The sequence below is a fragment of the Anguilla anguilla genome, chromosome 15, assembly GCF_013347855.1.
Source record: "Anguilla anguilla isolate fAngAng1 chromosome 15, fAngAng1.pri, whole genome shotgun sequence".
Classification (NCBI taxonomy): Eukaryota; Metazoa; Chordata; class Actinopteri; order Anguilliformes; family Anguillidae; genus Anguilla; species Anguilla anguilla.
Window position 1 is genome coordinate 28,385,714 of NC_049215.1, and position 21,894 is coordinate 28,407,607.

At 47.0% G+C, this 21,894-nt stretch overlaps 1 protein-coding gene across 15 annotated transcripts in view; it reads right to left on the reverse strand.

Annotated features, from left to right (window-relative positions):
• Nucleotides 1-3,239: 3,239 nt before the first annotated feature.
• Nucleotides 3,240-21,894, reverse strand: part of pou2f1b (POU class 2 homeobox 1b) — a 28,650-nt gene continuing 9,995 nt past the window's right edge. For 2 of the 15 annotated variants that reach the window (XM_035393173.1, XM_035393174.1), the window contains exons 2-14: nt 20,864-20,929; nt 20,594-20,685; nt 14,062-14,241; nt 13,412-13,541; nt 13,204-13,295; nt 12,704-12,877; nt 12,163-12,304; nt 11,361-11,683; nt 10,552-10,731; nt 9,489-9,594; nt 8,018-8,354; nt 7,386-7,486; nt 3,240-6,624 (exon numbers count right to left, since the gene is read on the reverse strand). In XM_035393173.1, the coding sequence (XP_035249064.1) occupies nt 6,320-6,624; nt 7,386-7,486; nt 8,018-8,354; nt 9,489-9,594; nt 10,552-10,731; nt 11,361-11,683; nt 12,163-12,304; nt 12,704-12,877; nt 13,204-13,295; nt 13,412-13,541; nt 14,062-14,241; nt 20,594-20,685; nt 20,864-20,929 (2,228 nt within the window). In that variant the 3' untranslated portion in view covers nt 3,240-6,319. Of the gene's footprint in view, nt 6,625-7,385; nt 7,487-8,017; nt 8,355-9,488; nt 9,595-10,551; nt 10,732-11,360; nt 11,684-12,162; nt 12,305-12,703; nt 12,878-13,203; nt 13,296-13,411; nt 13,542-14,061; nt 14,242-20,593; nt 20,686-20,863; nt 20,951-21,894 lie in introns of all 15 variants that reach the window. The other 13 variants (XM_035393172.1, XM_035393169.1, XM_035393171.1 and 10 more) reach the window with 13 other exon arrangements.

Genomic DNA, 21,894 nt, shown 5'->3' on the forward strand with positions numbered 1-21,894 from the left:
ATTTTATACCTACCAAGAGTAAGACAGTTTTGTATTTAACTCCATGCCATGACAAAAAGAGCAATACACCAAACAAACAAGTAGTTTAAAACGACACAAAACCTTTTTTTTTTCCTTAATTATCCCAGAAAAATATCAAAATATACATCTAAGCTTTGGAATTACTGAGGTTAGGTCTAATGCAGGTGCTGGGTTCTGTCTCTTAATACACGGGCTGTTGGGTTAGAGAGTCATCTTTGGTATCTGCGTCAGGCGAACGTTAATATTTGGATTTTTGCTTTGGAATAGAGCTTGTAAAGATCCTACAACCCCCACTTAGACTTAAAAAAAGAAAAAGAAAAAGAAAAACAAAAAAGTGTCAAATCCATTTACCGACGTGCTAGGACATCCAGACTCAGTCCACACAGGGTTGAGGGATACGATGCATAGTCGCACATTATAACAGTGTCGTATGAAATAGGGAACAAAACAAGAGACATAAAATGAAACCCAAAAGAGAGAGAGAGAGAGAGAGAGAAAGAGACAGAACGAGGAAGAGATCATAGTGACAACAGACAGAAACAGTGAATCCTGAGCGATGGCTATGCACCCAGGTCTCCCCCTCAGTGTGTATTAATAAACGTCACCCAGCCCACAAAGGGTTAATATAAGCGCCCGACAGAGTAGTCCACGGCGACGCTCCCGTCCCTGCACAGCCACGCCCGGCGGCCCTCCGGCAGGTGCGCCGGCACTCCGGCTCCGCCTTAACAGTGATGCACACCCACCTGCTTTACCTGTAGACAGGTGAGAGCACCGGAGAATACAGGAGCATATATATATATATGCTTTATATACACACGCACGCACGCACGCACGCGTGGTCAGGAGTGCCTTGTCGGTGGACAGATGGCACTGCGGTTCTCGGTCAGGTGCAGCGTACCTGCTCAGGTGCTAGCATATTCTCTGTGTTACAGTAGAGGGGCGAGGCAGGACTGGAGATGGCTTAGATACAATCATTGACAAGTCTTTGGTTTTCCCCGAGGGTGTGGGCGGGGCCAGGGAGAGACAGAGCTCACACCTCTCTCATCTACATTCACAATCAGCAGGGAAGCCGCTCGCAAAGGATTGTCCAAAATCATAACAAAATGGCAGGATTGGGGGGGGGGGGGGGGGCTCTTCTGAGCACAGCGTGCCTAAGCAGTTTTGGTACTGTGCAGAAAACTCCGCAAAAGAACAGAATCGGTCCAATCAAAAATAGGATTTAAAAACACAAGGATGCTGGGGAGTAAAAAGTGTGTAGATATTCTGAACAGCAGCGTTCCCTTTTAAAGCAGACATTCGTGAGCGTGTTTGTTGAGGCTGTCTCCCCTGACGACCCCCGTCCCACCCGCAGGTATACACTAAACGGACGCCCGTAGACTACTCCGGCGGGATCGTTTTTTTTTGTTTTTCTTTTTTCTTCTCTTAAAAAGGATTAAAGCAAGTTTACTCAGTCTCGAGTCAGAAATGAGGTATACAACAGCTTCCTTTACCCCCCCCTCCCCCCTCCCCCCCCCCGCCCTCACCCCCACCACCCTCCTGCTCTCCCCAGGCTGTGGCGGAACTGTGAACTGCCCCTCCCGCACCCCACCCCCACATGACAGTCCTGGCAACACAAGAGGAACTATAAGACGCCTCTCCATTTATACTGACTCACTGAAGCCTGTGACCACAAGAGGCGGCTTTTCACTGCCACCAGTGAAACGCCAACGCAACACAGGGCCCTTCCCACAAGGGTTAATGCTATTGGTTATTCTCCTGCCACTCACAGTGACAAGGGCAAGGCCCCCACAGACTTCTGACGAGCTAATTCTGAGCCAGCTTTGACATATCTACATCGTCTCATTTTTTTCTTTTAATTTAGGGGGAAAAAAAAAAATACAAATTTAAAAGACATCTCATCCTCCCCCTCTGTATTTCTCCTAATTAAATTTTTTTCCTCCTCTATAAAACATTTCCTAGCAAGTGCTTTCCATACACAGTTCCATTTTTCCACCAGTCCTACAAAACCACAATACAAGAGATTTCTCTGGCAAATCAGTCGACCATCACCAGGAATCACTGCTCCACCAGTCACATGCCTACTGGAGTTATATGCAAGGATTTACCCTCACATCTCCCACAAACATGCGGACCATTCCCCACATACACACACACACACGCTGAAACTCACAACTTTTGAACACCTGCCATTTTGTCAGCTGATATGTACCAAATGAAACGCAAGCGACTGTGTGCACGTGAACGAGCACGTTTAGAACTACATTTCATGAACACTGGAAAAAGATACAAGACCTGAAGAAGAGCTGTGATAAATCACACAAGCCAGTGATCTTGCTCCCTCTTGTGATGCAAATCAATAAATGCATAAACAAATAATAAAAAAAATTAAATGATTGTTAACCACTTATTTAAAAAAAAAAAAAAGCAAGTCATGCACAGAAGTAGTACCAGCAAGAGAAATACAAGCAAAAATAAGCGTTTAAGATCGGGTGCTTTTGAGTTGTTCCCTAGGTAACTATTGTAGCAGAGTGAGTCCACCAGAAGCACCACAGCAACCTCACCTAACCCACTGAGGGGGCGGGGCCTGAGAACAGTGCCACTCACCCACAGGCCACACCCACATAAGCGGAGGGCTGGGGTTATAGTTTTTGGTCTCTACAGAATTTTAGCATTGCTCTCATAAAAAAAGGAAGTCAAAAGTTTTGCATTTTTGTCTTCTAGAGAATAAGCATGACAAACCACTACATTCATTAACTGCTAACATACCCATTCAGAAATAAAAACTATCGATAATAATCATAATATTTACGTATGAGAATACATTTATATCAAAGAATTAAAAAAAACACCTTTCCCCAAATTTTATGAATTCATTCAAGATATATTTTTTTGTAAGTTCCTGGACTGACACGACAGGCTAACTAGCAGCATACCGCACGTGCCCAGTTCAGGGACCTGGGAAGTAACATACACTGGGCCGCCTGCAGTGCACTGTAGGTGTGCAGTCACCCAAAACCTGCTCCCAGGTAGCCTACAGACAAACCTGCTTCGGCAAGCAGGGCTGCAAAAGAATCATTACGCATAACCAGAAATCACTCCAGAAACATAGTAGTACTAGTTGTAGTAGTAGCAGTAGTAGTAGTAATAGTAGTAGTAGCATTTTTCTCAGTATCGTTTACTAAAAACAGCATCTTTTTTTTTTGTTTTTTGTTTTTTGTTTTTTTGTTTCCTTAAAAATGCACAGCAAAAGTCACACAAATAATCGACGGTTCTATTACTGTCTATTAACGAAAACAATGTAGTTTCGTTTCGCTTAAAGTGAACCTTATTTGCTTAGAAGTGCCACTGAGGTATTTAATGAAAGTAACATGATTTTTTTTTGTTTTTTATTAAAATGAAAAAATAAAAATAAAAATGAAACGTAGATGAAAAAGGCATGCAGGAGGGCCTTGCTCTGGTCACACTGGCAGGGCTTGGCCGTTTGATCCATCGAGTCTTGCGCTGGCTAACAGTGCTAAATGACTGGGTGTAGCACAGCTCTATCTGGGCTCACACACACTGGGGATCTGTGGGGAGATGGGGATGGTCCTACTAATACTCTGATTGACAGATGGTAGTTGTTGAGGGGGGAGAAAACAAAAGGCGCCTCACACTACTTTGGATATCAGAACTAAATCGGGGCCAGGTGACCTGGTCAGAATCTGCGCAAAATGCTCATCTAAAAGTGATGCGTCGCTCAACAATCTGATCCCCAGACCCGAGACCGGTATTTAATTTTATTTTATTTTTCTCCTCGATGCAAGTATCACTCACAAGCCCGCCAGAGAGCATGACACAAAAATCATGAGGGGTAAAAAATTTTTTACAAAAATTTTAAAAAAAAGGGAAAAGTAATAACTGTAAATAAGGTGAGGGAGGAATATTTGAACATAGCGTGTGTAAGGTTAAGTAGTCAGTAGCATGCAGAACAGTGCCGGTCAGAAAGCCAGTCACACAGACGCACGCTTGCTGCCACAGCAGCTAGAGAGAGTAACACTTTGGTTAAAGCTTTGTTAGATGGCTGATAACAGGAAGAAAGAAAAAAAAACAGCCCCACTATGATTCATCACTACAGTTTCTACTGCCATAAACACGGACGTGTTAGGAAAAAATAAAATAAAATAACAAAATCTGGCATTTGAAACAAGCAAGAGGGGGGGGAAAGGCATGCAAAAATTGTTTTTTAGAAAAATAATAATAATTCAGGCACACAAAGACAACACCCAGCCACACCCCTAACCCAAACAACTTTCAAAATAAAACACAAATATATTAATTTCATGATCACAGAAGGGTTGCAATTAATCTGCTCTTTTTTTCCCCAACTAAAACCCAAATGATAAAGACTAAAGCTTTTCAGAAATCCTCCTAAGGTGTGTTCATACGGGGTGACTCCTACACCCCACATACACCCATTTCTCCTCCGTATCTATTTGGTTAATTCGGTTTCCCCCCCCCCCACCCCCACATATACAGGCATCGATGAGCAGAACAAGGAGGGTCGTTATTTCCGCACCTCAAGGGAAATCAAATGTAGTCAGTCTTTGGAAAGGATCATCAAAATATTGCATTATCATCATCTTCTGTTCTAAAGAAAGCCCCTATTAATAACTGAAAAATTATTTATGCTATGCTACAGTAATAATATACAGCAATAGTTTTAAAGATTTTTGGTATATCTGATTATAGGCCTGTCAAACATAAAAGAAAATAAAAAAGACACTATCATTAAAAGAACTCTCAAAAAAAAAAAAAAAAAAAATAGAGTCAAACGTTTCCTAATATTACTTTCCCAAAGCAAGCAGACCGCAGTTTTCTAATCCAGTTTTTGGTACAGACACTGTGCACATGTAGGAGAAGTTTCACAATAACAGAAAGTGTATAAAACAGCCCCAACATCAACCACTACATAATTCAAAGAGAGCTCCTGAAACATCACCACGACTATTCTGATTGCCATGACATGTTCTGTCACTGCAGGCCCCGCCCACCCCCCACCCCCTCAACCAATGAGACCAGGGCCCCAGGCCGTGTGACACACAGCACCGAGGCAGGCCCCTCAGAAACAATACCAACTCGCAGAATGTGCAGAGAATTCCCAGCCTGAAATTCCAGGTCTTCACATTCGCTAAAGCTATAAACACCCCCCAACCTCCTGCCCCCCCCAGTCTCATTTTGCCCCCCTTTAAAGCTCTTAATATTACTAAAGTATTTCGATCAGTGTAGTCTGTAGTTCATATCTAGACATTAAACTATACAAATGGCTGCAAAAATCAGTGTTTCAAACCGAGACAGACAAATATTATTAGAAAGCCAGCCCAGTTGCATGATTCGCTTACAGCAACGCAGGTTCAGTCAGTTACCACAAATATTAAAGCCTTCTAACCGTCATTGTAATTGTTATCAGGGCTATACCAACGTAAAGCTAAATACCGCTCCGAGAAGGTTCACAAATGCTCACCTGCTTAAAAAAAGAAGAGACAAAACAAAACGCGCGTGCGTGTCTGTAAAATACAGCAATTAAGACAAAAACAGAACAGACCACACACGCAGAAAGCCTCTGTGCCGTTTCAGTCAGAAATCTGATATAAACAGTGTGATGGCCTCAACACCAGACCCGTCAGTAAAGTAAAAATCACAGACACTAAAACTACAGAACAGCCATTAAAATAAAAAAAAAATAAAAAGAAACAATCATGTGATAGTGAATCTTAACGTCATTAGTAAGAGAACTCAGTTGATAAAAAGTCTTATCGCACTTTTTTGGTTAGAATAATTTAAGTTAGTTTCAAGAGGCAGTCCTGGAGAGGAAAAAGGAAACGGGGGGAAAAAAAAGAAGAAATATATTTTTAAAAAATAGTCAAAATAAGGTTTTCTGTGATCTTCAGAAGGTGGCAGGACTGCACCCAGAGCTGCACTGTCCGGTCCAACCCGACCCGGGCTCAGGGGACCACGGTAACTGCCCTCTGCAGAAAGACCTCCTGGTCCCCTCACGATAATGACAGCGACTGGTGAGCACTGCCACACCAAAGGTCACACCAGGGGGAGGGAAAAACCAAAAGGAACCACGCGGCCCCCTCCAATCACAACCCTGTCTGAAGTAAAGGGCATTGACAGGGGCGCAAAAAAAGAAAAAAGAAAGGAACAAAAATCCTCTTTATCAGTGTTTTTTTTTTCCTCTTTTTGGTGGCAGCAAAATGATTAAATAAATGATAATGGAGGGGAGGGGTTAAGGATATGAGTGGGCGTGGCCTTGAGTTCACTGGGCCTTGGAGGCTGTGGTGATGGTTGTGGCGGGCACGTTCGCCGTGGTTACCACGCTGTGGTGCGCCTCGCCGTGGGCGGCGGTGGTGGTCACCAGGTTGAGGGCCCCGCCCGCCCCTCCGGCCCCGCCCGCCGACACCAGGCTGACCGGGTTGCTGGTCAGCAGGGACAGGTTCTGGGGGTTGAGGAACAGGGGCGCGGTCACCAGGTTCGGGGTGCTCCCCGCGCTGGTGCTGGCGAACAGGAGGTTCCCGCTGCCGTCCAGGGAGGTGATGGGAAGGGTGCCGCCCGAGGCCAGCGCTGCGGGAGAAGAGCAGGACACGGCACCCGTGAACACCGCTGAACAACGGACAGGACCTGCTGCCACATCACCCGCCATGGACCACAGAACCACAGAAACTACATCACAACAGCCTAGAGATTTGCCAAGGGCTGTAAAAGACTAAAAACTACCAGTGTAAATGCATGCATTTGTTCAGACAGAAGGACACTACTGGCTCTGATAAGCAAAGGGTAATTAGATAGTTGTACTTGTCGCTCCACACAGAAATAAAGGGTAAATACATAGCTGTACAGATAGTTGTACTTGCCACTCAACACAGAAATAAAGGGTAAATACATAGCTGTACAGATAGTTGTACTTGCCACTCAACACAGAAATAAAGGGTAAATACATAGCTGTACAGATAGTTGTACTTGCCACTCAACACAGAAATAAAGGGTAAATGGATAGCTGTACAGATAGTTGTACTTGCCACTCAACACAGAAATAAAGGGTAAACAGATAGCTGTACTTGCCGCTCCACACAGAAATAAAGGGTAAATAGATAGCTGTATAGATAGTTGTACTTGCCACTCAACACAGAAATAAAGGGTAAATAGATAGCTGTATAGATAGTTGTACTTGCCACTCAACACAGAAATAAAGGGTAAATAGATAGCTGTATAGATAGTTGTACTTGCCACTCAACACAGAAATAAAGGGTAAATAGATAGCTGTATAGATAGTTGTACTTGCCACTCAACACAGAAGTAAAAGGTAAATAGATGGTTGTACTTGCCGCTCCACACACCTTGAATGGTGGCCAGGGTGCTGTTACTCATCAGAGCGGGACTCAGGGCGCTGCCCAAGGCCCCAGGGGCCAGGCTCAGCAGGGCCCCGCTGTACAGACAGACAGACGGACGGACGGACAAGGGACATTACAGACTGACGTTAGAGGAAAGGAACACACCACACCACCGCTTGGCCTCCGAGACAGACAGGAAGTGCCAGAGACCGGTCGCGCACTGCCAACATGGAAGTGTGCCCATGCGCTACGCCTCGGGAATGTGGTGAGCAGTGGAGGTGAGAGGCTGCGGTTCGATTCAATGCAGCCTCCCCTTTGACCGACATTAGCTACAGGTCAGCTACACCACAGTTAGGGCTAGAGGCCTTTCCAACAAAGCAGCCCTCCCTCGGCTCCCTGACTCCCATAACACTGGCCAACGTCAGGAATTATAGCAGGCTATCATAATGTAGGCACGATTATCCTGTAAATCCGAAAAAAGGAACCGTTGCAGTCTCTAAAATACAGAATCACAAGCACTGGGCTTGGAAAGATGAGCGAAATGCTGAATCATTAATAAATGATTTCCTAAGTGAGTATGTTAAGCAGGCTCTGTGAACGTGAGAGGGGTGTGTGTGGAGCCTCACCCAGGGGCGAACTGCGAGGACGCCATGAGGCCCGGGCTGAGTCCGGCCGCCGCCGCCATGGCCGCCAGGCTGGCGCTGGTGGGCAGCTGGGCGCCCTGGAGCGCGGCCGACAGGCCGGGGGCGGTCACCATCACCTGTCCCGCCCCCAGCGCGGAGGCCAGCGAGGACGGCGCCTGCGTCACCACGGCGTGCTCCGCCCCCCCGCCCGACTCCGCCCCCGTGGTCTGGAGCGCCGTGGACGACGGGCTGAGCGAGGGCGTGGTCACCACCGAGGTCGCCAGGGGCGCGGTGGAGATGACGGACGCCGTGTTGGTGGTCATCGGCCCGATGGTCGTGCCTGGAACAGACGACGCCGATTACAGTCACGCCTGAGGATCGTAAGCGCGCGGCGGCGAACCAGGAGCGGGCCAGGCCGGCTGCCTTGGCTACTTAGAAATTTAGCACGGCAGGACAGGGCGGGGCATCCTGCTTAAGCCCCGCCCATTAAATGCTGCTCAAAGGCCTGGCCCTGTGGATCCCCCGCTGACGCCCAAAAACCGCCACTGAGGACACTGAGGACACTGAGGTCATGTCCTAGGTATTTTCCCCCATGTCCACTCCTAAAGCATGTGCTTAATTTCATTCTTTAGTGAAAACATCAGTTGCGATTCATTTAGGAGGCGAATGAATGGTCCCTAATATTTTCTCAAATTTAAGCCAAATCTAGAGGCATATGTACATCACTTACACCCTCCTATCCTCAATTAAATGAACAAATTAAAAGGGGAAAAAAACATACCGCAGCCTAACCCCCCCTACCCCACCCCATCTCCACAGAGTCTGGTGACCTTGGTATTTTTTAGGTCCTGGTTATGCCCCTGCCTTTACCCAAAGAACCCCTATTTCATAAAAATGATTAAAAGTGAAAATATTTGGACCAACATCCCCTTTGAATTAATTTCCCTGGATCCTGAGGTCCTGTGAACCTGTAACACAGTGCGGCAGTGACATTTTTAATAAGACTTCCTCCTCCTCAGCTCCTTCCATGAAGGGGGGGGGGGGGGGGGGGGGGGGCAGCCTGTACCCCACCAGGGGCACGTCACGGGGGACACGAGGGGCAGATATTGCACAGCATATCATCAACCCCACCAGTGTGTGAGGCAAGTCGCGACAGCGAAGCCATAGACCACACACTGCAGAAAAAAGGCTGTCTTAACAAGCGTTTCAGTCTTGTAATGAGACTTAAAACCTTATTCTTCTTCTCTCAGGTAGACGATAACAGCTTGGTTTAAATAACTTTTCGCTTGATTAGTGAGATTGTCTAAACCAGAGTCTCAAAATGAGTCAAGCCGTGTCACCTTACTGGCAATCTTTTGGTCTCGTTTAGCAAAAACAGAAATAAGATTTTAAGACTAAAACCACTCGTTAAGATTTTATTTTTGACTCATTTTTTCGGTTTTCGTGACACGGGGCACGCCGCTCCCCGCCGTACCTGTGAAGCCGAGGCTGGTGACGGCCGTGCTGGTGAGAGGCAGGATGGGGTTTACAGTCAACGTGGTCGGTGTGTTACTGGTCACAAGGCTCGCCGTGCTGGGGACCTGGGGGCAGGGAGCAGAGGCGGAGCTTCAGAGGCAGACCGCTACGCGCCGTTTAGCGCTACTTTCATTTTCACAGGCCGATTCTTATCTTTATCTTTACAAGCAAAGTCTATCTTTAGCGAAGAACGGTGGCAGCGCAGCGTCTGAACAGCGACAGCACAGTGCCTTTGGAAAGACACAGTTAAGATGCAGGATTTAACTCTTCAAATATGGGGTTAACTAAACATTCTATTGCTGATGTAACAAACACTACTGGTAACTGAAGAGTTCTAGAATGCTGACGTTAAAAAAAAAAAACATTCCAAAGACCTGCTCTTCAAAGGGTTATATAGTGCCTTTGGAAAATCGTCAAATGCAAGAATATTTTTATATGTTCTGTATTTATATGGGAATACTGATGATGAAATCAATGCCACTTCAGGGTAATTTAATTAGAAGTGCACAACATTCTGAGCACCCAAACATACTGGCAGAGTTTTGAATGGCAATGATCAATATACAAATAAAGTCACAAGACAGGCAGATCGCAGAAAGGAACTGCCGGGTCAATTAAAAACGAATGCTTTTCATTGGATTCCGGTCATGATGAATACTCAACGCCAGAACCGCACCGAGCCCCTGTCAGTTTCCCCAGATAAATGTTATTACTCAAGTAGCAGACAACATTTACACAGGCAACACCGAGTGCAGAGCACATATTTCTCATGTGAAGGAGCAGAGGGAGGGGAGAGAAACTGAAGCTCAATTGATGGGGTTTCCATGGCTTTGAGTGAAACACACTACTGGGCTCCACGCTAACATTTTGACCCAGCTGAAGAATTTAGGAGCACACCAATTGACCAGATTGATCACATGTAAATTTTCAGGAGCCAATGCTCTGTACTATCGAGGCAAATGGGGAGAAGGTAGCTTTGAATGGGGGAGCGTGGCTAGGGGGGGGGGGGGGGTGAACAGTACCATGGGGGCGGTGGGGGAGAAGATTGCTTTGATGGGGGTGCTGTTGGCACTGCTGCTGGGGGGGTTGATCCGCTTCTCCTTCTGCCGGCGGTTGCAGAACCACACGCGGATCACCTCCTTCTCCATGTTCAGCTGGTCCGCGATCATGGTGATCTCCTCAGAGGTAGGTTTTTGGTTCTGCTTGAAATGGGCAAAGAGACCACAGACCCTCTCAGCATGCGCAGTAGCAGCCAGAGGACGCACGGTCCAGACCAGGGCTGCCCAACCCTGCTCCTGGAGATCTACCGTCCTGTAGGGTTTCACTCCAATCCTAACAAAACACATCTCATTCAACAGCCAGATATCTACCATCCTGTAGGGTTTCAATCTAACCCCAACAAAACACACCTCATTCAACAGCTAAAGATCTACCATCCCTGTAGGCTTTCACCTCAACTCCAACAAAGCACACCTCATTCAACAACTAGAGGACTCCTTGAGCTGCCATCAGATGTGATAAAATATAAGGGTAAAAATTAAAACCTCCAGGAACGGGACAGGGCAGCCCTGGTCCAGAGGGTCCGGGACGCTAATCCCGGACGGTCCTGGCCCGCTGCGAACTTTACCGCCTCAGACTGCTTGGGCAGGAGAATGACAGCCCCAATATTGTTCAAATGACCCCGGGACGGCTCCACGGCCCCCTCAGGAGCCCCCCCCCCCCCCCCCCCCTCGCCCCTTTATTACAGGCCAAAAGGCGATAATTTCACCAGACGCTGACCGGCACACCTTTTATTAGCCTGGGCGTCCCGGCGACAGGAAGTATCGCTCACCTCCAGAAAGCTCTTCTCTAAGGCATGGGAAGTATGGCTCACCTCCAGAAAGCTCTTCTCTAAGGCATGGGAAGTATGGCTCACCTCCAGAAAGCTCTTCTCTAAGGCATGGGAAGTATGGCTCACCTCCAGAAAGCTCTTCTCTAAGGCATGGGAAGTATGGCTCACCTCCAGAAAGCTCTTCTCTAAGGCCACTCTGATGTTGGTCTCGATGCTGGTTCTCTTCTTGCGGCGGCGATTCAGCCCTTCCAAGCCCAGGGGGGAGGAGCCCAGGGACGACGGGCTGGTCATCGCCTGGTCAGACGTCAGATTCTCTGCGTGCACAGTGGGGACGAAGCAAAGGGAGAAAAATAAAGACCTGGGTATGGAAGCGCGCGTTCACACGCGCGCACACACACACATAATCGTATGTACGCACACACAATCACACACATACACATAATCGTATGTACGCACACACAATCACACACACACACATAATCGTATGTACGCACACACAATCACACACACACACATAATTGTATGTACGCGCATACAATCACACACACGCACACACAATCACACACACACACACACACACACACACACACAATCACACGTGTGTACACACGCACAATCACATGCACAGTCGCACCCTCCCTCCCTCCCTCCCTCCCAGTGCTGTTCACTGTTCAAACAACCAACATAATAGCAAAAACAGGCTTAGCAGAAATTGCTGAGGGAAAAAGCACTGTGTTTGAAGACCCAGATCTTTTTGGGTTGTGCCCCCTCCCCCCATCTCTAGGACAGAGAAAGTACAAACCTGCATCATTGAGCCACTTCTCCAGCAGCGGTTTGAGCTTGCACATGTTCTTAAAGCTCAGGTTGAGGGCCTCGAAGCGGGAGATGGTGGTCTGGCTGAAGTCGTTGCCGTACAGTTTGCCCATGGCGAGGCCGACGTCCCCCTGTGGCAAACGGAGAAGAGGCGGGGCGTCGAACAGCAGCACAGCAGCCCCCTCCTCAAAACGTGACCCATCCCATCACCAAACCCGCTCCTCTCACCCTCTCCTCCCCGCCCCACTACCGTCCCTGGTTAAGGTCAGATTCAGTCACATTATTGCTGTATCTGCAATACAGCACTCCGTTAATGCACCTGCGCAGGAGTACTGTGGTCTCGCTGTTGAACTCTATTTGCAACGGTCACCGAGTGAAATTGTTCTGGCACAGCGCAAACAAGAAAAATAAAACAGTTGTCGTTAGTGAGTCAACAGTGGTAGCAGAGGATGTGGACTAATACTACCAAAAAAAGCAAATCAGCCAATAAAAACAGTGAAGTTGTGGTTAGCGAGTTAACATCCCCTCACCTGAGTGAAGCCCAGCTTGATCCGCCGCTGTTTGAAGGTCTTGGCAAACTGCTCCAGCTCCTCCAGGTCACTGGGCTCCTCCAGGCTGGGTGTGTCGATGCGCTTTGGTGTCGTCTGGCTGTGCGGAAGTGTCTGGATGGGCGTGGCCGCTATCGTGCGCGTGGGTGTCGCTGGCTGCGGGCGAGACGGAGCGCACCTCAGCCGTCAGTCACCGTGCCTTACCTGGCCCTTAGCGTCCTTAAGCTTGTTTTAATTATTATATATCAGAGACCACGCACAAACAGATTTACCACACAGAACAGAGGCTCTGTACCAGATTTAGCCAACAGCTAATTTCCATCTGGGCAGACAGATGTAAAAAGTGGTAATAAAATACGAAATGTAAAACATACTAAAAAACAAATGTGCATTACAGTGGGATTACGATGCTGCCTGCTTCATAGCGGGATTATGGCACTGCGTGCTTTAGGGCAGGATTATGAGCATGGTGGGCTCCTGACCTGTGTGGTGAGGGTGATGCTTGGCTGAGTCTGCAGGAGGTTGGCTTGGCTTTGAGGTAGTTGGGTTAGCAGGTTCTGGGCCTGCAGAAGACCTGCGAGGGGGGACAGAGAGGAGAGCGCGCGTCAGACAAACGGGAGGCAGAGGAGGACTGCGACGCAAGCGCGCGCGCGGCGGCGGCGGTTGCCACGGCGACGGCGGCGCACGTACTCTGCTGCCCCTGCGGAGTCTGCGAGATGATGAAATGCGCCGGCTGCAGCTGGGTTGCGATGGGGTGGCCCGGCTGCACCAGCACAAACTGCTGCAGGTTCAAGTTCTGCTGCTGCAGCTGTTGTAGGTCCTCCGAAGCACAGGGGGGAGAGAGAGAGACGCATGTTACTACAGAACAGCTGTACAGACAAAAACACCGCTGTGGGCACAACACTTACACAATGTAACAGGTACAGTGAAACACGATTGTGCTCCAAGCTTATAGCCACGAGCATGCACATTTATACAAGTATAATACAGCCACATTACGTGTAGAACAATGAATACCACCTATACTACCATACAGGCTGATACAAATGGCAATAGGGTTCACCAAACGGAGACCTATGCTTAGTCCATCAGGGATAGTGTAGTACAGTAATACATAAGGGATGGGGTAGTACAGTAGTACATAAGGGATGCAATTGCACAGCAGTGCATAAAGAATGGAGTAGTACAAGTAGTACATGAGGGATGGCGTAGTATAGTAGTACATAAGGGATGGACTAGTACTGTAGTACATAAGGGATGGGGTAGTACAGTAGTACATAAGGGATGGACTAGTACTGTAGTACATAAGGGACAGAGTATATAAGGAACGGCGCTCTTACAGGCGTGATCTGGATGGGCTGAGAGAGGGGGATCTGGGTGATGGGCGTGGCTGCTGAGGCAGAGATGGTGGCTCCCGTGGTGTTGTTCTGCTGGCTGGCAGAGTGCTGCACGGCTGCAGCGAGGAGCTGGGCCTGAGCCTGCTGAATCAACAGCTGCTGCTGAGCAGGAGTCAGGGTCAGCTACGGACAGAGAGAGAGAGAGAGAGAGGCATCACCAACCAGTCAGAAAGAGAGAGACATCAACTGTCAGAGAGAGAGAGAGAGAGAGAGAGAGAGACATCACCAACCAGTCAGAAAGAAAGAGACATCACCAACTATCAGAGAGAGAGAGAGACATCACCAAACGGTCAGAGAGAGAGACATCACCAAACTGTCAGAGAGAGAGAGAGAGAGAGAGAGAGAGAGAGAGAGAGAGAGAGAGAGAGAGAGAGAGAGAGAGAGAGAGAGAGAGAGAGATAGAGAGAGAGAGAGAGAGAGACAGACACAGAGAGAGAAAGAGAGAGAGAGAGAGAGAGAGAGAGAGAGAGAGAGAGAGAGAGAGAGAGAGACATCACCAACCGTCAGAGAGAAAGAGATCACCAATAATCAGCGAGAGACCCATCGGCAACAGTAAGAGAGAGAGTGAGAGAAAGGCTAGAGAGAAGGAGTCAGTCGGCTAGAAAGGGAGACAGTTGAGGAACAGAAAAATTAATGGAAAATGTACAGATGAAATCATATTCCCACTGTGGTCAAGTTGGAATAGTAATGTTGTCTTTGCATGAAGCATGGATTCTCTTGCACCCCTCCTGATGGAACAATTTATCATCACGGCTGTCTCCCAATAGCAACCCTGACAATGCATGAACAGAAATATGCTTTCCCATTGCTTACCTGGATAACCCATTTCTCTTCACCCATTCGCACACTGAAAACTCCCACAACCCCCATTTCAGGGGCGTCGCACTCAAATCCTGGAGGGCCGCAGTGGATGCAGGTATTTGTAGCTTCCCTTCAATCAGCAGCCAAATAAGGACCTGAGAGCAAGGTGGGTGGGTCCTTGGCCAACCAACGACTTAAATGAAAATGCGTTGTGGAAAAACAACCACCAGGTCAGAGGGATGATTCTTTAACAAATTCAGCACTTTATTCCAATGACCGTCACAAACCTCTACCTTTCACAAGGCAAGTTCACTGAAGGCAGACGATTACAGAAGTTATACACTCCTGGGCAAAAAAAAAAATGAGCCAAGCCCAAAATAGCAAAGTATTAAGCTTTTAATGGTCTTAACAACAAATCACTGGTCAGAAAATTAGCAAGACTTAAACAAATGGACTCCTGAGACCTCCTGTGCCACCACTTGCTCGTCTACTTGCTGCAGTGAACTGTTTGGGGAAAAGCTAGAAACAGGGAAATTCACTTATACAGTAGACAAATTAACATAATGTCAAATAAAAGAGTCATGTTTTGTATTTGGTTGCATATCATTTGCATGCCATGACTTCCTGATGTCTGTGACCTATCAACATCATCAGAGTCTGGATATCTTATTTTCAGGTTGTCCTACAAGCAATACAAAACCTCTTTGCATTTGAATGGATCTCTATGGGAATTGGGGGGTGGGACTAGATTCAGCTGTAAATTATGCTGAAATTATGGAACACATTTGTTGGCTAAATGGCTTTAAGTCATCAAGGGTCCAAGGTATCAAATGAGCCTCTAGCTTTTCCCCAAACAGTTCACTGCTGCAAAAGTAAACGAGCAAATGGCGGCACAGGCGGTCTCAGGAGTGCATTTGTTTAAGTCTTGCTAATTATCTGACCGATGATTTGTTGTTAAGACCATTAAAAGCTTAATTTTTTGCCATTTTGGGCTTGGCCCATTTTTTTTTTGCCCAGGAGCGTGCATACCCCTCCTAAGGGGGAAGATTTTTAGTAGTGGGGAAAAATGACATAAATCTGCACTTCAGATGTGGGAAAACGGAAACAAGCTTTCTTGATCTCATTAGTAGCTGTGCGAGGGGAGGAATTCTCTTATTAAACGCAGCGTCAGCTGCTCTCCCTCAACAGATGAAAGCCTGTGTCTGCTAGCCGGTCTCGTTTAAACAAAGAGCCAGAACACCCTGAAATATTTATATTATACCTGGTGTTGCAGGAATTCTCCCCTTATTAGTGCATTTATGAGCCATTACGAGAAGAACAAGTCTTTCATCTCAATTAAATTCCAAGGCAGCGTTCACTGCGGCCCTCCAGGACTGGATCCGGACGTCGGTGAAGAATTTGCTCACCGCTGAACTTAGGAGACAGACAGCACGCAATTATTCTGCTGCAATGAGGGGTCACAGACGCATGCTCAACGCTAAAGTGCGCTGCGTTTTAAGACAGGGCTACACTCCCATGCATCGCGGCCGCATGCGACAGACACGCGTGTCCAAAGAGCCCTCGTTGGCGCATGCATGCAGCCAGTGTTCACAAGCTGAGAGCAGCATTTTTGATGCTACTGTTCTTGTGCCGGTTTCCCAGTCTGCAATCGCTGCCAACACGACACCCCCCTGCCCCCCCACCCCTCCCCTGGTCCCCCTGGTCCCCCTGCCCCCCCACCCCTCCCCTGGACCCCCTGCCCCCCACCCCTCCCCTGGTCCCCCTGCCCCCCACCCCTCCCCTGGTCCACCAACACTTTCCTCTGATTCTTTTTTAGGGCCACCAGAATCGTAATGGCAGCTCTGAAAACCCAGAATCCACTGCACTCACTAGGCAGGGAGATTTTTAAAAGGTGTTTAAAGTGTCACATTGTAGTGCCAGAAAATGGCCGCTAGTTCTGCAATTGCCCTGCTGGGCATCTGCATGATCAATCAATCCACCATGCTTTATTTGGAGAACCCGCAGTCCTTTAAACCCCGCTAACCATCACGATTATGCTTCGCAATTGCCAAAGGCTTCCAATCCATGAACATTTTCCCCGTCAATAGTTCCAACTGACTGACCAACAACGGAAACCCAGCACCAGACTTATGCTTTGCCTGCAGAATTCAGGCTGCAAACTGCGTGGGCAGGGACACACTGGCCATGCGACCGACATGCTTGACCTAACAACAGACCGGCGAGTTCAGCAACAGGCAGATCCTCCTCCATTCCCCTCACCAAACCCCCCCTCCACAACGCACCTGCCTCTCAGGGCCGATTCCTGACCCGTTACAGAGCGTGCGGGATTGGCTAGCTCTGTTCTTTGGGGACCAATCCCTGGCCTTCTAAAGAGCACGTGCAGTGCGACCCCGGGAGGATGGGGAAAGAGGGGTGGGATCAGAATGCCAGTGCTGACACCGCGTGACAAAGCCCAGACAGGTTAACACCGTGGTGCAGCGTGGCACTTACTCCGGCGATCTGTCCCCCGGCCAACATCAGCTGCGTCTGGGGCAGCGCCCCCTGCTGGCTGGAGGCCGGAAGCTCCCCCGAGTCCTCTGACTTAGACTACAACCAGAACACAGGGCAGAGTAAGGGCGTGGGGTTTTGGGGGGTGACGTTTCTGTTGCCTGAAGGCTACAGGAGCAGTAAGTACTACACACAGCCCTTGCGTGGTGGTCGGGAACACATTTGGGGACTTGGTTGTAAAATTCTGATACAACAGCATTACAAAAGATCCATGTCACCCAAAACACCAAAATAAAACATTGAAAACTGTCATCTGTAACTCAAGATGCAAACAAAAGGTCTCGGCTATACCCTGCACCACTGCTTTAGAGATCACCACAGGAATTCCCACAACGTATAAAGAAGAGAAATGTTTTTTCCAGTACTCTAATAAATCTATGGGCAAGAAATACACACATAACGGATAAATCCTACAAGAAAGATAAATAACTATCAGAGTGAGGTCACACTGGCAGCCACAAAGTGATTTTTTACTTTCATTGGCAAAACCGCAGCTTCCAAAACTCAATGGCTGCCAAAATGAAGGTCTGTTGTACAAACACCTTACTCGACACTGAAATGTAGAGAAGGCCAGAGCTTCCAGCCAAACATTTTCCAAATAAAAGCAGGAAAGAGAGCCTGCAATTCAGAGTTTTATCAGAACCTTGCACATCAGTCGTTTACCTGCACTGCAGAACCATTTTCAGCTGTCTTTCTTCAATTAAACACTATGCATCTGTCATTAAAAAAATACTACAACTTTGTGGTTTGTTTAAACTGAGAGGGGCTGGAAAACTGAATTTCCCGGATGCATTGCATTCCCCCCCCCCAAGTAAGAATTTAGACCGACAAAAAGCACATAAAAACATGGGTATGCTACACATTACCACCAACCCCTCCCTTTCAAGTCAATCTGTAACTCTGAGGGTTCTAATCTGCTGAGAAGAAGTTTATTCTATCATTTGACTTAACGGTAACTTATTCACTTAGCCCACAGGCGCGTGACAGAACTTTAGCATGGACGTCCATTCTAGCATCCACATTTTCACCTCTAAAAACCAATAAGCCTTAATGGCAACGTGTCAGCAGTGCCTGCTCCTGACAGGAAACAGGGTACAGAGGGAATGCTGGGATAGTGGAGGAAACAATGTAATACAATGGGCTGGTTCCACCCCACAATCTTCACCTCTGCAGACCTATAAGGATGCTTTGGAAAGATTACTCGCCATCCTTTGTCAGGAGCTTCTGAGTGTTACAAATTTAACCTTCCAGCCTCCAACCAGAGTCCCAATACGTTGCCCACCGGAGCAATAGGGAGCTAAAGATAATACAATTTGAACAAATCACAGACATCCAAATATCCGAAAATAGTGGAAGCAATTTTCACAGAATAATGACATGCATGGATCTGAGAGGTGTGTGTGTGTGTGTGTGTGTGTGTATTTGCGCGCGCGCGTGTGTTAGCGCATCGGGGGTGGGGGGTGTTAATTAAAATCTGGATATGCGGCGCATATAAATTCTGCATAGATTTGCATATTCACCACCTGTTTCTGGGCAACTGCCGAACAGCTGATTAGCATATCGCTCCGACTCGCTCTCCTCCTCGCTCCCTGCAGAATCGTGGTGGGATGGCGGTTCAAACCTGGCCCAATATATGCAGGTAACTTTTACTCCGGGGGATATTTCTTTTATTAGGAGCTTTTGACTGAACGTCGTCCATCAATGCAGAGTCAGCTGTGTAAAATCTTTCATTTATTAATAATAAATAAATACATAAATAAATTAATTTGGTCGGGGTTTTTGACTGGCTTGGTGAAGGTGCCACAATCACAGGCTGGGCCTTAAAGGCGTCAACATCATAGGTTCAAAGGCTGCTTTACTCCGTTATCCAACTGTGAATGGTAGTCCACAGTGGCAGATCGCTCCTGGCTGAAAGTGCAGAATGAGAAGCGCTAATGCCTGTGCCTGAATGCGCTCATCACCGTGTTCATTGGGACACACCCTTAAGCTCCGCCCCCTGCGCTTATCTCCGTGTTCATTGGGACACACCCTTAAGCTCCGCCCCATGCGCTCATCACCGTGTTCATTGGGACACACCCGTAAGCTCCGCCCCATGCGCTCATCACCGTGTTCATTGGGACACGCCCTTAAGCTCCGCCCCATGCGCTTATCTGACTCTGAATTTGCCTCGACTGCCGAGATGCACAATTTGGATCCACGTGCATATACAACATCTGAATAGGTCCCTGTATGAATTACCTCCAACAACCCGCAGTTGTCAAAAAACTAAATAGAGGTATTATATATTATTTATATATGTCCATAATAAAATAATAGTGATCCTAGAAATTAGAAATTTCCCCCCAGCTGAAATTATTTAAATAGCTGAAGAGTTGCCAAATTATGAATAGGCCTACTGCATGTGTCTACCATACAAAAGCTCCAATAACAGCCCATAAACACCATACTACTGAGATACACACTTCCATTCACTATACAGCTACTGTATCCTACATGTCGAAACACCTGTTTTTTGTTTTCCTTCATCATCTAAACTCACCTGACCTGTACCTCAGTCACTCTGGAAAGTTTTCAGTTATTTTGGGACACATATCCAATTTCTTTCCTTCATAGCCGCAGATGGACATGGGTTTTCTCTAAATGTCAGTACTGTGATCAGACCAGCGGGTCATGTGACTGACAATGGGGCGTATTCTTCACAGGGACTGACAGGGAGAGTGGCCCTTCCAACCCTTTAAGGTGTAAGATCCCAAATACGTGATTAAAATGCTCTTAACTGAACATTCTAATATTGATGTACCAATCACAACAGTTCTAGAACACCAACTTAAAATTCATCTTAAAAAAAATATTCCAAATAACCTACTCTTAAAAAGTGCTCCCTTTCCACCCGTTCCTAAAAGTCCATGGGATGAAGGGGATGTGTTTTGTTTTTTTTTCTCCAAACATCATCCCCGTAAACGCAATAACTGCCCCGGTCTGCCTCGTAACGGGCCGCCAGCCACTGGAAAAGGTAACGTGGTGCTCCCGAAACTGGGGAGCTGCTGCACGTTAGCGCAGACCACAGCTGCGCTGCGAGGTACACGCGGGACCACGACCGTCTGCAAGCGGCACGCGTTGGGCTCACCTGCTGCAGCAGGGCTTGTGTGTGCGCGTTGGTGATCGCGCTCGTCGTCTGCACGGCCTGTCTCTGAAAGTCCAGTCCATTTGTTTGGGCACCTGGAGAGGAGAGAAGAGACAATAAATTCAGTGAGTTAAAAAAAAAAAACAACAACAAACAAAACTACATACTGAGTTTTTGTAAAACTGGAAGCGGTGAGGAAGTTCTACATTTCAGGAAGTAAAAAGAATGCCATTTGGAAGCAGAGCAGATCCGTGCACGTTTCGGAGAACTCACCTGTGTTCCCATTCCCGGGCTCCATTGCGCCTTTACTCGTGTCCGACGGATTACTCATTTTTGACTCTGAAAGAAAAAAATGCAAGGCTACAGAAATCGGGCCAGTGAATAACAATCCAGGAAATACAGTAAATACCCAATCCAGGCCAAACACTGCTTCATAAAGCTCTGAATCAATTTCAGAACAATGTGCTACACACAAAATAATTATTCATGGATGCACAAAACATACTGCCTTATTGTTATTAAGGAAAAACTGCAAAATAAATGAATCATACGAATCTACACTGCAACTACATTATTAACATCCAGTCTCAAACTAGCTCAAACTGGCTGTCTACACGAAGAACAATTTTACTCGTGGGTCTAGAAGCTCAGTCTCACTGAAAATTCCACCATTTTGAGTATTTTGGAAAATCATTAAACAAAGCCTTCATCTACCCTTGAGCTCAGGTAAATGTAGGCTTTTTCCAATGCCCAGCCCCAGACGTATGGCACAGATTAGAGACTTGATGATATATAAAACTGAACTGAATTCCCATAAATCATAAATTACCACACATATATTACATGAGTCCCCAAATGATTGGATTTTTTTTAAAAATCACTGTGAACAGGTCATAATACATGTAAATGTAAAGCCCGTACGACATTAACCGTTCGGTATACACACACTAAATTTGGCACCTAAATGGATCATACATCTAAATGGAAGACATGATGTATAAAAAAAAACACCAGGGGTACCAGGGGGGTAATGAATTATGGATTTTTCCCTTCTGCTGCTTGTAGCTGTTCTATATCGTCTTATTTATACTGTCATCTTCATCCGTATTTATTATATAACTATTTCTCTAAACTAGACGTAAGTGTGGCTCATAAGAGGGGCGAAGTCTGTAAAGAGATGTGTTCTCTGAAATACTATATACTAAATACTATAACAAGCACACTTTAAGATTCAGCTACGCAACGAAACAATATGCGGCGCTGCAACATTAAGAAGTCGTTTAAAGTGGACCGAACGATTTCAC